The sequence below is a fragment of the Aedes aegypti genome, chromosome 3 (assembly GCF_002204515.2).
Source record: "Aedes aegypti strain LVP_AGWG chromosome 3, AaegL5.0 Primary Assembly, whole genome shotgun sequence".
Lineage (NCBI taxonomy): Eukaryota > Metazoa > Arthropoda > Insecta > Diptera > Culicidae > Aedes > Aedes aegypti.
The window spans coordinates 28085893-28103639 of NC_035109.1; the positions used below are offsets into that span (position 1 = coordinate 28085893).

The 17747-nt window shown below is 38.2% G+C and overlaps 1 protein-coding gene across 1 annotated transcript; it reads right to left on the reverse strand.

Annotated features, from left to right (window-relative positions):
• Positions 1–562: 562 nt before the first annotated feature.
• On the reverse strand, positions 563–11793 carry LOC110679405 (larval/pupal cuticle protein H1C). Its single transcript, XM_021853906.1, has 2 exons — positions 11649–11793; positions 563–1077 (listed from the first exon to the last, which is right to left on the reverse strand). Exons 1-2 carry the CDS (start codon positions 11658–11660, stop codon positions 748–750), a joined length of 342 nt encoding a protein of 113 aa, XP_021709598.1. The 5' UTR covers positions 11661–11793; the 3' UTR covers positions 563–747.
• Between the last annotated feature and the right edge of the window lie 5954 nt (positions 11794–17747).

Genomic DNA, 17747 nt, shown 5'->3' on the forward strand with positions numbered 1-17747 from the left:
TATTGCAATGTTCTACGGTTATTATTCGACTTTGCCCGGGTTAGACATCTCTCTGATAGTTAGGTGAGTTCAATTAACGGTTTGAGTTTTCATTTTATGATTTTTATAACCTGGTCGGAATACTCTGTAAAATTACATTTAGAACACTAAGCTGAGAATTGGGCTCTAACCCATTGAGGATGTAATTCAATGACGAAGAAGGTGGCAACGGGATGACTGGTCGATTTCCAATGGGTGGACGTTTAACACCCACCACAAACATCAAGGCCTTACGTTCGCCCTGGCCATTGGTCGGCATTGGGTGATAATGGGTGGCAAAGGTCACAGAGTGCAAAAAAAAAAGCGCACCGTGTATTGAAGGGCCGTGTTCGGATTGACACTCTGTCACGGCCACATGTCGATGAATTACAGGTTTCGTTTTTCAGCCTGATGGATTGATGGGGGTTTTCCCCGGAATCAAACGACGACAGTGACAGTGGTATTAATTTCTCAGGGATTATCGCCCATTCGGTGGAAATTGCTCGATAATTGATACGGTTGATGATTGAGTGAAAATTAAACATGATTTCCGCAAATGGTTTGTATTTCTCCAAACGAAAGTAAAGTACGATTTGGTTCACATGGTTTTCCCAACTATTTACACACACACTTTAGGCATACTGAGTACTTAATCTAAGATGGACGGATTGACGGTGGAATTTATGTCCTAACTGAGGGGATTAGTCTCGAATATCCCAACGGAGCTGCTTAACGGCGATGGAAGGCGCTGTAGAGTGGGGCGTGGGCAACGACGGCTGGGGCGTGATAGGCTGCGTAAGCTGGGGCGTGGTAAGCGGCCAGAGGAGCATGGTGCACAACAGCTGGGGCGTGGTGGACATAGGTCTTAGTGTAGACTGGGGCGGCAACCAGAGGGGCATGGTGAGCCACAGCCAGTGGAGCTGGGGCGACATAGGAATGCGATACCACGGCTGGAGCGTGGTACGAGCCCAGGCTCAGATGCAGACCGCGCTTGGTCTTCATGGATTCGGAGGCCATCTCTTCGGCGCAGACGGCGGCGACCACGGCGAGCAGGACGATCTGTAGGTTAGAATTAGAAAAATATTTTTAAAATTGGTTCTACGTATTTTGGTTTTTGAGTGTTTGTCTTGGAAATCTTGTAGGATCTTTGTCGCTGATGATTAAACAATCACAACTTCATACGAAATTTAACATCTCAAGGGCAATCAAAAATAATGGATTTCTATAAACCATGTTTCATATTTTAGTGGAAATTATTTTAATTTTGAACCACGATTAACACATAACGACAGACTGAAAGTTATATATCCCCGAAGATGATTTCAGTAAGAATATGTCGATTGGTCCTATCTTCAAAACAAAGATTCTCTTTGGTTATGTTTTCTTTCCTTTATTGTAAAGGAGGAAAAAGTATGCGAAGGAAGAAGAAACATGTGGTGCAGCAGGTACCCAGCCAATCAGAAGTCGCATAAGAATTTACGAAAAGAGTCGTTCAATCATACAAATTGCAACACACCCGCACTGCATGGTGGGTGAAAACGTTTGATTGACAACTTTCCTCGCATAAAACACTACTCTCTGGTTCCTTTTATACATTTCCTTTCGTCCCGTATACAATTGGGTCCTAAAATTGTTATTGAAATATTGTTTTTACTTAATAACACGAAAGAGCATGTTACTGCCACTACTTTAGCAATTTTTCCCGCTTAAATAACGGCTATATCATGTTTAAACTTTAATTTAAAAACTGGTCCATAAATGAACCTTGACACTTCTGATCATGTTTGACGTTCGCTTAGTCGACAAAAACACCACAGCGGTTTTTAGTTTTTACACTGGGGTTGTTCCTTTCTGACATTTCGGAAGAGACACGGAAAACAAAATACACCGAAATTTTGAGTTTAAGCCAAGGGGTGTGAAAAATGTTTTTTGGGCTTTAACAATCGGAAAACATTAGAAAATTGAGTAAACATGTGTTTTTGAGCTTAAGCGTTTGGCACTAAAATTGGGACAGGGCTTTAGGACCCTATTACAATGTAAGTTTGATCCATCCGTAGCAGCTGTCAAATCAACTTTGTAATCACAAGTTAAGTCGCATAAGGGTACAGAGTTGTGTTTGATCCTTTGCTCGCGTCACTTGCTCCTGCGGGGGCGGGTGATGTGAGCAGGATCAATCGTGTCGCGCGTCGCTCGCGTGGCATGATTTATTAGTGGCGCGGTTCGCGAAGCAGGTTAGTTGTGTTTGATCCTTTGCTCGCGTCACTTGCTCCTGCGGGGGCGGGTGATGTGAGCAGGATCAATCGTGTCGCGCGTCGCTCGCGTGGCATGATTTATTAGTGGCGCGGTTCGCGAAGCAGGTTGGTAGTGTTCGATCCATAGCTCGCGTCAAATAATTTATCATGGTCTAATCGCTTATCAAAGTGAATCCTGTGACCCAACGATCCTCCCCATTAACAAACATCCCTCCCAGTAACCTTTGTGGAGATGCAGAGGTAAACACGGTCTCCATATAGCAAAGGATACACACTAACATTCCTTCCTCCAATCCCACCTGACTGCAAGGACGTGGCCGGCGCCGTTATTGACCCTGTATAAATAGAGGCACTGAATTATGCACACTGAAGAAGATTATGGCCAATCCCAGCCGAACTTCTAGTTGATTCTTTGTGCATTTTCACTGACTTCGGTCAATCACGGAATAGCAACCATTGATATGTGTAGTCAGTCTAAGCTAAGCTAAGCTAAGCTACAAGTTAAGTCGCATAAGGGTACAGATTAGCTCGCAGAAAATAATATATACACTCGCATTATGTGCTATTTTTTCATTATACAAAACATGCACGTACATCGCCTCCACGTTTATACGTATAAGACCTTTTGACGACATCTTATACGTGAAACTTTGCATCGTACCGCATAACGCAAAAGGTGATTTTGTTATACGTACATTTTGGATGTATGGGTAGAAACAATAAATGGACACCGGAGCAACGAAATATAAGTGATTATTCATAATCTCTTTTTAGAGGTAAATTATTACAGGGTAATTGGAACATTTATAATGAATCAAATACAACCCTTTTTGCGGTTGTTTCACCAGAATCTTCTTTGGAATTCATCCAGAAAGTGTCTTGGAATTCTGCTGAAGAACTCAATCAATATGGAATTCTGATAATAATTGATAAAACTAAAGAAATGTTTATGGAACGTCTTTAATTTTTTTATTATTTTGTTAAATAAATCCTTTCTCTTTTCCCAGTTATTTTCCTTAATGTTTTTCGAAGATTTCTTAACTGCCATGCTAATAACGGAAATTTTTGAAAATAAGTAAGATTCGAGAACAATATACATTTTGAAAACATTTTTCGTATGATCCATTGAAGCAGGATTTCCCGAAAAAAACATAGGATAATTTCTGACGCAATTTGTGATTGTCCTCCAGGACGTTCACGTTGAAAGCTTTAAAAAACCTTACAATAATATTTGACTAACTCACAAAAGATTTGTAGCAATGGTTCTGAAGCCACCATTGGATATTCTTTGAGTAATGTGATTATACTTTTTTGTTTTTTCAAGAAATATCGAAAGATGGCTTCAAAAATATTGTCATAAATTTGTTTGAATTTTGTGAAATACTTTTCGGAATTTCTTATGTATTTAAACTATAATAAATTTATAATTCTTGAAAATATGTAGTTTAGAGCAATTAGCAATAAGTTTATTCACGCGGAGTTACTTTATCACCACCTCATCCCACTAACCCAATATACTTTCCATGACAACTGTGGAGATGCAGAGTTTATTTGGTCTCTAGTAACAATGGTTATCTAACTAATATTCCTTTCCTTTCTCGATGATCGTAATTACGTGGCCGGCGCCGTTATTGACTTCTAAACTTTGAACTCTCGATTTGTACACATTGAGAATGGTTAGCTAATCCCAAATCCCATTCATTAAATCCCTGAGGAACTTCGATTGTTCTGGTCAATCACGGAGTGCAACAACGAAGCGGTCATCCGTGCTCATGTTCATTTCGATACTTTTCTTGTGAAACGATTTGTTTTTTGGACTCAAATCGGCTCCGGATGTGTACGAATGCAGGTCAATTTGGGGATGGGAGGGAAATTATGTTGCTGTTTACTGGCTGGAATCATTTCCGGAAGCTGCAATTTATGTTTTAGGAAAGAAGCTCTTTTTCTTCGAAGCTATCCACCGACAATTAGAAATTTCATCAAAAACTCTTAAAAACTCGCCGAAATCCATCTATGCTCAATACTGCAGATATCTATCCGAAAATCCTGGTGGAAGATTTAAGAAGATTCCGTCAATGGTGAGTGAATAATTTCTGGCCATGAAGTTGGTGACAAACATTTTTGGCTAAATCTAGCAAGAAAAACCAAAAAATATAGCTCCGGAAATGATTTATGTTTCATTTTTTGCTCGCACTGGAATATTATTTACACAACGTCGGTGAGGAAGGAGCAGCTATAAAATTCAAATATTCCACAGATTAAAAAAAAACATAGGTAATAAGTTATAATTTCAAAAAATGGGAAGTGTCAAATATCTCTTAGGGGTCCGCGGATCACTGGTTGGGAATCCCTGCTTCATGGGAACATGGTCCCATTCAGTTTTTTGACCGTATCTTTTCAGCACGATAAACGGCATGAAGAGTTCTATGTTTTCGTCAAAGCCTGATTCAGTGTGCAAACATTTCTCATGATATCTCCTACCAGGAGTCCTAGGACATGACTAGACATGTTTGAACAATTTTCTTATTTTTTGAAGACTTTTTTTGTGATCGCAACAGAAACAAAGTCATCATAATTCAATATTGCAACTTATATGATTCTCTACCATTTCGAGAAGACTTTCACGAGGTGGAGCTTTTAGAATAGGCTGAGTGCTCGTTAAAAATCAAGAGGTTCGTATTGAACCATATTAAAAGGTCCGGATTGGACCAACACACAATTTGTGATTTTTAAACTAGTTGAGCACAATCAGTGTTTGGACATATCAAAACCACATGGTCAGATGAAAGCCTAGGCTGAGAGGATTCGAACATAAAATAACACAGAAATACTGTAGAATTATTGTCGCTTACAGAAACATGGAAATAGCTTGGACAGTACACTGGATGACTTCAAAACAACAAGCTAATGTAAAAAGCAAAAGAAATAACTGAAAGACGCCAATCTAAGTTTAGATCCAGACCAAACGGTGAGTAGAAATACTATACACACGATCTTTACTGTAGCACTGGTATTGAAAAATGCTTGATTAGAACAGGGTTCGAATTGGACCAGGTTCCCCTACATTATCTTTTTTTTTCCTCAGCAAAGTTGAACTTCTTATGGACTTAAAGTTCTGTCAAATATTTAATCAGAAAGTTCCTTGGGCAACAGCATGCTTTTTTATCCGATTTTTTTAATCTGCTTGATTTTTTATATGTAAGGCAGTTGTTGAAAATGAAGAGGTATTCCAAGTTCATACTAGAAAGGCTTGCAGTTTTACATTTATTTTTTCACTTTGGTCCACCCAAGGATGCTAATTGGTACCGTTTTCAATTAAAGTTATGTGTTTGGCCACTGTGATTGAAATTTAATGTCGGGAAACCCAACTCAAACGCAAAAGTAGGAAAAAACATCTGCTTGTTATTATTTTTTCGGGTTGAAGAATTTTCCTATATTTTACTCATTGAAAATTTGTTTTGGTCTCGATCTCTCCTTTTCTCGATAGTTACTTCCATAACGAGGTGTTGATAGTCATCTGTAGACTGTTAACTTGCTGAAGGTATCGCCTCTTAAAATTATCGATTCAAATATGGTATTTTGAGGGGTCTGTCTAAACATATTAATAAAAAAATGAAGGTTTTCAGACATTATTTCAACAAATCTGATAAGTGTTAATTATTTTCGTTCAAAAGATTGCTTATTTTTTGTATACCAACCACTCAAAGGTCCAAATAGAATCATTTGTATCGGCATAATAGAGGTTGAAATTGATTCTCAACTTAATGAAATGCATTTTAGCAACCTGTGTTCAGTTTTGTGATCAAAGTCAGCTGTTTTCTTGTATTATTTAAACGGATTGCGTTATGCAACGCTTTTATTTCAAGATATAATTGAAAACAATAATCAAAATATGCCTATTTTTGATTCAAGAATTGTAGAATAAGCACGAAAATAAAGCAAAATGTAGAATTCAGTTGATTTGCTTTGGAAATTCTCGTTCTACAAGAACAGTGATCTATCTTAACAATGTTTAATACACTAAAACCTCAATTTACGAAGTCTTTTTTTACGCTACCTCAACTTAAGTCACTTTTTTTACGAAGTAAACTCAATTTACGTCACTTTTTTACGCAGTGCATAAATTGAGTTTAGACAATTATGTGGAGAATTATTGACCTCCGGTTGGGGAAAACCGTTGGAAACTCATGTAATATGGGTATTTTCGGAACAGGCACGACGAGGGGATGACGAAAATCGATGTCCGACGCCATTTTAGAATCCAAGATGGCGACCCCTGGTTGGGTCAAATCGTTGGAAACCCATGCAATACGGGTATTTTCGGAACAGGCACGACGAGGAGATGACGAAAATCGATGTTCTACGCTATTTTGGAATCCAAGATGGCGAACTCCGATTGGAGAAAATCGTAAGAAAATTCATGCAATATGGGTATTTTCGGAACGGGCACGACGAGGGGATGACAAAAATCGATGTCCGACGCCATTTTGGAATCCAAGATGGCGACCTTCGGTTGGGTCAAACCAGGCAATGGACATGCCCTATATCAAATGCAGCAATTCGCAGTAGACAGAATGTTCCGGGCCCGAACTATCTGACAAGCCAATCGAGCCCTCTGTCACCATAGAAGATGGTGTCTCCATGCATGTCGATAGCCTGGGTCAAACCGTTGGAAACCCATGAAATTAGGATATTTTCGGAACGGGCACGACGATGGGATGACGAAGATCGATGTCCGATTTTGAAATCCAAGATGACGACCTACGTTTGGAGAAAATTGTTGGCGGAAATCGATGTCTGACGCCATTTTTAAATTCAATTCGCCAAAACATCAGTTAACGAAGTCTATTTTTACGCAAATTGAATTGACGTCACTTGTTTAACGAAGTAAATTCATGAACATCAGTGCAGATCAGTACATTGATCCATTTGCTCATATTAAAGCGAAGTAGGCCGTCATTGAAATTTGTACTGGGCATCAATGATTGTGGCCAATCCGTCTCACGATTGCGAATTAAAAAAAACAGTTGGTTGTGCATTGACATTGCTGAAAATGTATCAGCATACTTTTTGTATGTAAGTGCAAGTAGTGATACTTTTATGAATCAATATTAATTAAGATGACTGAGTTTTATCCCTTTGAAATTGCAATCTGCAAAATCAACATGGCTACCAAAACGAATGACGGGCTACTTAGCCTTAAGACTTTAGATTTTATGCTGTAAATAAGTAACATCAATGTACAACTACTTACGATTGTAGATACTCAGGCCTATATATCATGGAGTCCTTGGAAATACAAAAACATCGACACAACTCAACGCAACACTTGGTTATATGGATGGTAAGAGACCTTTGCAATATTGAAGAACTTCTATTGATGATTGGTTACGCTTGTATATCCTAATGCCCATATTCGATAGAGATCTTAGAGCACCAAGAACATCCGTACATATTAATACAATACACCGTTTACCCACAGGAAGGGTTAGGAGCCTTTGGAGTATTTGAAAACTATCTTCTAATCAGCTATTATGGCCGTAGATCACAAGGCCTATAATCATTGGAGTCCTTGGAGGACCAAAAACATCCGTATAAATCAATAAAATATTCCGATGAATGGTTAAGAGACTGTGCCTAGGGTGGGGCTTATTTCCAAAAATCTTCCGTAATCAGGATTTACAAAGTGGAAAATGATCATCGGTTCCAAAATAACATCCTGTGAAAAAATGAAAATTTTTGGTGAAGGTTTAGAGGTGGCGCAAAGGGCGTAAGTCAGTTTTCCCATTTTAGTGAATTCTGAAAAATTTTGGTATGCTTTTCAGCCTGTTTTGGTAATTTTAGGACCCTTAAGGGCAAAAAATCACCTCAAAATTGCAATATCCCCGCTCCTTTAGATGATATTTGATGTAATATATTTATGCATGCGATTTTTGGCCCTTGTATAGGTTACGCTGACTGATTACTATGAATCCGAAAAAGCATATGATTAGCTGAGGAGGATTCCTATGCTAGTAGAATGGAACAAAGAGCAATGGAAGAATGAGAGAAAGAACAAAGAACACAGAAGATTGTAAGGTTGGGTGGGTTAAACAGGTGGGAGGGTGAAACTAGTGATATCTTTAGTGTAACTGAGGAATCTTGAAAAATTTTGATTTTACGCAATGGAGAAAAGTTCCAGTAGAAAACGATGATTTTATTGACTTTTATTTAAAATTACCAGGAGGGTCCGTAGCCTTAAGGTTACGATGTCGCTTCATAAGCGGAAGGTTATGGGTTCGATTCCCAGCCCCTCCACAAAAAAACGCCCAGCCACCAGAAGACGCCGCACGGACGACCGTGCATTGGGAGCATATCCATCCTTCGTCAGTATCAGATGGTGACTGAGACAAACTGACCCTCTTCGAAGGGTTAATAATTTTTAATATTAAGGGTAGTTTAATATTACCTACTTCAGAAATATTTCGAGCAATATTTCTTCAAGTAGGGAAAGAGCATCAATTTTTTTCCCATCTCTAGTTCTGGACCCACGCAAACGATTTTAGATTACTTTTTATGGAAAAATTTCAGTAACGGCTAAAATGTCCTGAACTTCATGTGAAGTTTCATCATTATTCTCCTGGTAGGTATAGATAAATGCATGTCCATAAATACTCTTTACTGCTTTAGTTTAGTTATCGTTCGGTTGTTTTTTTTCCCGGAATGTTGATAGCAATTTATCCTGGAAATTTGGTTTTATTCGAGAGGTTTTCAACCTGAAGTGCTTTATCTCTTGCACCCTACAGAAGCTCGTGCACTTACTTGAATTTTGACTACCGATTTTTGCCTTATGCTGTTTGTTTGTCCGAAGTTGAAGTTTGAAGGTGTTGTGGCGAAAGTGAAGTATGAAACTCAAACGCAATTAATTTCTGAAATGGCATCATAATCCAAAAATTCCTGTGGAAATTCTAGGAGGAAGTATTATTGTTAGAGAGCAGAAATCGTTTATGGATTTATTTAATAAGGATATTTCGTGCGGGACCAAAATCCGTACACCTAAGAAATGAATCTAAACTCAGTTTCTGTACAGACAGAGCGGACCAAGTGTCAAAAAGCAATAAACTGATTGATTAAAACTTTTTTAACTCGTTTTCAGAGTCCGATAGTAGTTTTTGGCAGTTCTATGGTGTCTGTATGTAGTGTCCTAGAATCTGATCATTAGACCACTATATTTTGACCGGTAGTCAAGATTTTCACTTGGTCTATTCTGACTGAACGCATATTTGAATATAACTGATCTTCAATGCCCTGACCCTGCAAAACTTTAATTTTCAAGCCATCGTAATGCCACTGATTTTGGTATTGAAGATATGGAATGTTGAAGAATTTACTATACTGATGACGAAGGATGTTGATAATCTGTTCATCTTAGAGATATGCACCCAGTTTGACCATGTTGACCATTGTTCAGTCAAAGTGAACCAAGTGCACATAGTCCATCAAAAAATCGTTCTGTTAGAGGTTTAGATTATGTTTTTTCGGGATTATTACTTCACATTATATTGTTTGAAAGCAACACAAAGATGTGTAGAAATATTGAACCAAAATTTTAACGAGTTTAAAAATTACAGAGTGCTAGACTTTAAACCCATTTTTCTCAAAATATTCAAAATGTCACTATCCTATCCTATTCAAGGGCCAAGCATGCATAAATATATTACGTCAAATATCATCTAAAGGAGTGGAGATATTGCAATTTTGAGGTGATTTTTTGTCCTTAAGGGTCCTAAAATCACCAAAACAAGCTGAAAAGCATACCAAAGTTTTTCAGAGTTCACTAAAATGGGAAAACTGCACTTACGCCCTTTGCGCCACCTCTAAACCTTCACCAAAAATTCTCATTTTTTCACAGGATGTTATTTTGGGACCGATGATCATTTTCCACTTTGTAAATCCTGATTACGGAAGATTTTTGGAAATAAGCCCCACCCTACTGTGCCATATTAAAAAACTACATATAGACCATTGATCACTTTTTTTAGATTAAAACAAATTAAATTAAACAAATTAAAACAATACTCATTTTTTGCTACATAGAGATAAGGGCCTGTGCCATATCAAAAAAGCATCTATTGATAATTGGTTACGCTTGTAGATCCTAAGACCAATATTCGATATAGATCTGGGAGGACCTGGGACATCCACACAAATTAATGCAATACACTGTTCACTCACAGGAATGGTTCGGGGCCTGTAGAGTATTGGAAAACTAACCTCTAATCTATTATTGCGATCGTAGATCCCATGGCCTATATTCAATGAAGTCCTTGGAGGACCTAGGACATCCGCACAAATTATAACAATACACCGTTTACTCACATGAATGGTTAGGGGCCTGTGGAGTATTTGAAAACGAACCTTTAATCTTTTATTACGGTCGTAGATCCCAAGGCCTGTATTCAATGGAGTTCTTGGAGGACATAGGGCATCGGCACAAATTATTAAAATACTCATTTAACTACTATGAATAGATAAGGGCCTGTGCCATAAAAAAAAACATCAAAGGATCGCTAAATATGCCAGTACATTGCTGGTATATATTCCAGGAAGTTTTTGAATGAACTAGAACACCTGTTGTACTCACTTAATTATCAAAACTTGGATCTGTCAATACAAACGCACACTAACTTGCACACATTTTAGCCTGATTAAGAACCCAATGTGTTAGTAATATGTTAATTATACTAAAAGAGCATATTTTTTCTAAATAATATAAATTAATTTCATACAAGTAGACTCCAAACGGAAAAACCTCGTTTTACGAACTGAGCTCCCTCGTTTTACGCACTGATTCAATTTGCGCACCAACTCAATTTACGCACCCCCGATCTAGTTCGTAAATTGAGGTTACAGTGTACTGTATTTTGTTAACAAACACTAAGAGTTCGATTTTTTTTCATAAATTCCATACATAATTCCAATAAATGTTATAACATTCTTTACAAACATTATTTAATCATCCGACACTAATGCACTCTTCTGGTGTAAAGTGTCGTAAACACAAACAAAAATGTAATCATATTTCAACTAAACAGACAACAACCAGTAATCTCAATGCGGCTTATTCCAAGGCATAAAACTGTTTTACGATAATATGGAAAATCATATTTTTTTAACACTTATGCTCAATTAATGATTTCTTGAAAATTAGTGCGTTGGTTGTTGAACTGTTTATCTAGATTCTAACATTGCCTCTCTCGATGAACTGCAGGTATTTTCTCGATGGAAACTTCATTATATTTTTCACTTTAGATAGTCCGTTTTCATGAATAATTCATAATTTTCCGACAATTCAGCACAGAAACTACAGATCGCTTCCACACTCAGAAAAACACTTACGAAGAATTTCATGTTGAACGAAAGTAAAGGTGAACTGGTAATCCACAGACAGAAGAACACCGGCAGAAGCTGTTTAAACTATAGCACAGACTCACTTGCAGATTTATGAGTCAAAATATGAACTAGACACCTCTTTTATACCACACGGGGCGCGCACAACTTACACCCAGCATCCGCCGATTGGCGCGGCGCGTGGTTCCGACCCTCGGCCTCTCCGCGACACCTCGTACCGGGGACCGGACCGGCTGCCAAATCTTTGGAGGTCTCAGAGCGACGCTGATATGGAACGGCTCGCAAAGGTGGGGAGAATCGCGACCCAAGAACGCGAGTAATGTGTCACATGTAGCTTTATCGGGAGGTTACCACTGTACGCACCCTGACATATGGCGGGTACTCTGGGTGAGAGACTTCAGGTGAACAGGTTGCGTTGATATGGAAGGGAATGTTTCCGAGGGGTCTGAAACTTAAACTGAACTGAAACAAAACTAGGCTAGGAAAGGCCTCTAATACATTTTTTACAGTGTAGTTGCGTGCTCATTTTCTCCATCAATTAAGCGGATTCTGATGATTAATTAAACATTGGATTGTCTTTTGATCTTTTCTCAAGTCTTTTGCTTCGAAACAATGATTTTTTTGTCTGATTGTGGAATGAAGTTGGCTATTCAAGTCAAAGATTGATTGGTGAGATCGTTTTATGTTATTATTTTTCTAAGAAAAAAAAAAATGAATAAAAAAACAACAACTTATAGCGCGGCAACAGTGGGGATTTTTTCATCAAAAATTGGAACTTCAATTTGTGGTGTCTATGCAATAAGAGTACAACACAATTATTTTTGCATTATTTTTTTTACTCTGCTTTGTAGTTTTCTGTTTGTTCTGCTTTTTGCTATAACTCTTTTTTTATAATCCCTGTTCTGTTTTTCCTGCTGCTCTATTCTACTTTGCTCCACCCAAAATCAACATTTCGTTTTTCCTCGTTTTTCTACAACCCCACTCTGTGCCCGGTGTGGCATGGCAGCATATCAGTCAGCTAGCATGCTACCACGCTGTGATATGATCAGGCCTTCTTTGATCTTGTTTGCGTGCGCGCGCGCGTCGATCTCAAGTGCCGTAAGTACTCTTGAAAGCCTTCCTCCATATCTATGGACGGTGCGTGGTAAACAACCGATCCCCAACTGGTAAAGTGTATGGGCACCACGCAGGACGTAGGTATTTACTGCCATGTTTTGGTCGTGCGTAGTGATAAAATTATGGCCAGCAGCATTAGATCAATCGAGCTCGGAGCGCCAGTTCTGTCAGCTGATCGGGTTGCGTCGCCAATCTACCACCACAAGAGCGTGGGTCAACTTGGTTGATGAAAAGGTGCCCAAACAGCGGCGATTAGTCATACTTTGGCTGACGGCGCAGCGGTTTATGGTGTTTTGCTTTCGGTGTGAAACGGACAAAACTGGACTAAACAGCTGACAAGTAGCGGTCGGTTTGCTTGCAAGGAATTATTGCCGACTGATTGAGCATTTAAGCGAATGTTTCACACCAAGTTTAAACTAATTTAATCTTCGGATTTAATGTTGCTGTTTGTTGTCAAACTTTCAATCATTCAACTTATCTTCAAAAGTGTTTGAATTAGATTCTGCTCCGTGACCTTGCGTTTTAGTTCTCGTCAATATTTTGGAAGGGTATGCCACTTATGTCGATATAATTATCGGACGTGGCTTTCGAAGTGTTATGACAGTAATGAAGCTAACGCTTCAACATTGCGAGTCCAGTCCAGTTTAGTCCAGTAATCAGACAAGTAGTTGCCTATTTGCCTCTGATCACTTTACACGACTACAATAGAGCGTATTAAGGCCGCACGGGACGTCTTTATTATCACCCTATCCATTTGAATTAGGAAATCTCAAGTACCACTCCATATATCGATGTGAAAAATTTATCATATAATTCTTTATATGTAGTGCCCAATAATCATTAAATTTTCATTGAATTCATTAAAACTTGAGATTTGCTTCTGCAAAGTTTTGATGAAAATTGTTAGAGTGAGACGAAATATGAAGAAAATAACACGGTCTCCTTTGTTACCTTAAGTAAAGTAAAGCTGAATGTGTATGGGTTGTACCAGGCCGGGTAGCAGACTGTTTTGTCCCCTGGGACTCCCAGTAAGGAAAAAAAAGTAAGAGGTTGTTTCCGAGATACGACCGTCAAGTTGACGTTGGATAACGTTAGCTTCTTCTATTTCCTGATTTAGGACCGTCACGAACTTATGAAAGGACTCTATGACACTACCCCGAACGCCACTACCCCGAATGCCACTACCCCGAACGCCATTACCCCGAATGGGTCATTACCCCGAACGCCACTACCCCGAATGGGTCACTACCCCGAACGCCATTACCCCGAATGCATAACATTTTGAGACTTATTCTAGTTTGAGAGTGGGGAGATAATAGTAAGATTCCTTATGAGTATTTAACGAGTTGGGCTCAACAATTTTTATTTTTTTTTCAAATAAAAGATTATAAAAAAGGAGCTAGATTTTCAGCAAATAGTTTCAAAATACTAAATTTCGTTTGGATTTGTCCTTTAATTTTGGTGAGATCTACAGAGCCTCATTGCAATGCTCTGAAGTACCGTCAAACGGGGTTTCTTGCAACAGGGGTGAAACTTGCAACACTTCGACATGTAACCGAATAGTCGTTTCGTTCAGCATTGAGTTGTATTATTATGATTTATTCCGCCGTTTATTGACCTTAGGTATACAACAGAAGGTTTTGACAAGGGTTTGGATATCGTTTATTTTTTGGTGAGTTTGCTGGAGGTGAAAATCATATTAAAATTTGGATTGTATAAAACTAATCTTGAAAAACGTTCTTCGTACCACACAAACGGTAGAAATATGTCATTCGAGGCATTTGCTATCAGTTACAGTACTTAGTAGTGTACAAATTGACAACATAAAAATTTTGATAATTTTTTGCTTAAACACTATAAAAATTCAAAAACGTTTTTGACTACCTTTGTAGGGTAACTTGCAACAGCAATTTTGATCTCAATTGTTTGATATTTCTTGCCGTTTGTCATCGAAAACACATGAAAAGGCAAAATTGAACATATATTTGTACAGTAACATTAAAATGTTTGTACCTCAATCAATTCGATACACTGTTTGTATTAATTTTTGAAAAATTTAAATAAATCGTATTATTATTAGATTTAGTCTTTTTTTATCTTTATTAACGAGATTTTTAGCCCTACGCTAGTTCATCTCGGGACCAACGCCTTTACTTCCCTTCCGAAGGAAGTCGTCACTACAACTTTTTTGTCAGTGACTATCTCGGGGATGGGATTCGATCCCAGGTCCTCGGCGTGAGAGGCGTGTGTTCTAACCACTACACCAGGTCCGTCCCCATAGATTTCGTCTTATTTATTTCATGAAAATAAAGAATAATTTAGAAAAGCAGCAAAAAAAAATTAACTTACAGATCAGTCATTGGGAACTCTCTGCATGAAATATGATGAAAGTTATGTCAAACCAATTTTACATATCAATATGTTATACGTTGCTTTGATTTAAATATATCTAAAAAATAAGTTACGTGAAGTAAAGCCTAAAATACCATTGTATTTGTAAAAAAAATACATTAAAACGTTTTGATGGCTTTCCAATAACTGTCAAAACTTATAATATGCTTGAATTTTCCAGTGTGGACACCCTATGCAAAGCCAATTAAGCTTTCAATCAAATTGATTCAATACTCATAATACAATCGATAATTAGTAGTTTTCTAAGAGAAAAGCTGCCTGTTTCTGATAGTTGTCATGTTTTTACTGTAGACAATTATTAAATGACCATAATAACACAATATAGGATAAATTTTTAATAGTGTACTTCAGGTATGTACCATTGTGTGTTGCATGTTACCCCACATCAGGGGTAGCGTTAAAAATGCATATATTTCGTCTCTTCTGATTCCGGAGCGATTGGGATCATTGATTTTAATTTCGATGAGATAACCATAAAAATAATATTTTTTTTATTCAAGACAATGAAGAAATGATGATAGCAGAAAAGTGGTAAGCAAATCCATAAGAAACCTGTCTGTTTCAATACAGTAAGATAAACGAAAGAGAAATTTTTGATTAGAGTTATAGCAGGATTCACTTTGGTGAATGCCTTCAGGATATATTCCTTTAAAATAGCCGTTCTATATGGAAATATTAGTGACTATCTTTACCAACGAAAACTTGAAAGAACAGCCTGTTTAAGAAAGAAGGGCAAATTTTTGGTGAAATGTTTGCAGCTATGACGTGAATGATCACTGCAAAAATGTGATGGTACGGCACAACCTATATTCATAAGAAAATAAAATATTTGTTAAAAAACAAAATTGAAATATGAACACAACAAATTGAACATTTTCTTGACGTCCTTGGGCATAGAGGCACATGTACAAGAATGATAAATTGACAAGGAAAGCTCTCAGTCAATAAAAGGCTTATTTTATTAAGAGCCTATTCACAAATTTTGTAACGCTGAAGGGGCAAAAAATGTTGTGGGTGGTAATCCTCAAAATGTTATAGCCCATATACAATATGTAGAATTTCCATACAAAAAATAGTGCGGGGGTGTGTAGGTGTCAAAAATGGCAATTTTTGGCATTATGAAATTTGTGAATAAACCCTTGAACTGCCAAAGTGCCCACTGAGCTGATAAACAGGCACTGTCTCAGGAAAAAATTGAAGAAGATAGTTGCCATCAATATATCTCGAAAGAATAGCTGACATATAAAAAAAGGGAAAATATATGATGAACATTTTACCGACGGATTTTACGCGCCATTATTTACCAATTTTCATTAGAGACGTAGTTTTGCATTTAAAACTAGATACTGCACTGTATCTCATACTATTCGGGGTAGTGGCGTTCGGGGTAGTGACCCATTCGGGGTAGTGGCGTTCGGGGTAGTGGCGTTCAATTTTCAAACTATTTGTTGCATGTCAGTTCTGATCTATTATGGACATTGAGTGTTATTATTTGGTTGGTTCGGTTAACACTTCAACACCGATAGAACCGGGGAAGATGAAGCATGAGCGGTAACTTTTGCTCTCCAAACAAATATACCGGTTGAACGTTAGGTCCATTCATGATCCACTAAGATTGGTTGCTTTAGTGGATTCCGAAGCCAGTTTGAGGTTGGGGTTCTTGTCCATGAAGTCCACGAACTCTGTGTACTCCTCTTTGCTCAAATCGATGTTGAAGTTACCTGTCACGATGATTGGCATGGTCTCCTTTTGATACTCGAAGAAGTTCCGCGCCATGAAGAGCTTCTTCTGCTTCATTGTGGTATCCGGAGAGATGTAGAGGCAAACCAGTAGTGCCCGATAATTCATTATAGTGATCTCGGCAGCGCAAATATCACCATAAGCATCTGACAAGCCCAGCTCTACATCATAACAGGTGCAGAGTTTGCGAATCTTGTGCGCCACAGCAATCGTTGTTGCTGGCGGTGAAATCGATCAGGACTTCTTGATTAAGGCCACGGGACGGTGTTTTAATCACCCTCTCCATTTGAAAAGTTAATCTCAAGTACCACTCAATATATCGATGCGAAAAATGTATCACTAGCATTATATATATGTAGTGCACAACCCATTGAATTTTCAGTTTAATCGGTTCACTAAAACTAGAGATTTGCTTCTGCAAAGTTTTGATGATAATTGTTAGAGTAAGACAAAAGGTAAGGAAAATAACACGGTCTCCCGTGTCACCTTAAGACCAATCTGCGATTCCAGAGCACGACCGTCATGGCCCTTCAGGAATCGAGCGTGGCCTAACTGGTCGGTTTGTTTGAAGATACCTACCTGTACGCGATCCACGCCAAGCGTGTCACCATCATGCCGAAGTACATCCAGCTGGCTCGTCGTATTCGTGGCGAACGCGCTTAAATTGCATTGAAGCACAACTTCAAATATCAATCCTTTACAGGGCCACAATTGATTAATTAATTTATTTAGTTATCAATTGTAATTTCGAATGATAAGTTTTCAACGGAGATAAATGGCAAACAAAGTTTTATCTAGGTTCCCGACGCACGGGTCGGG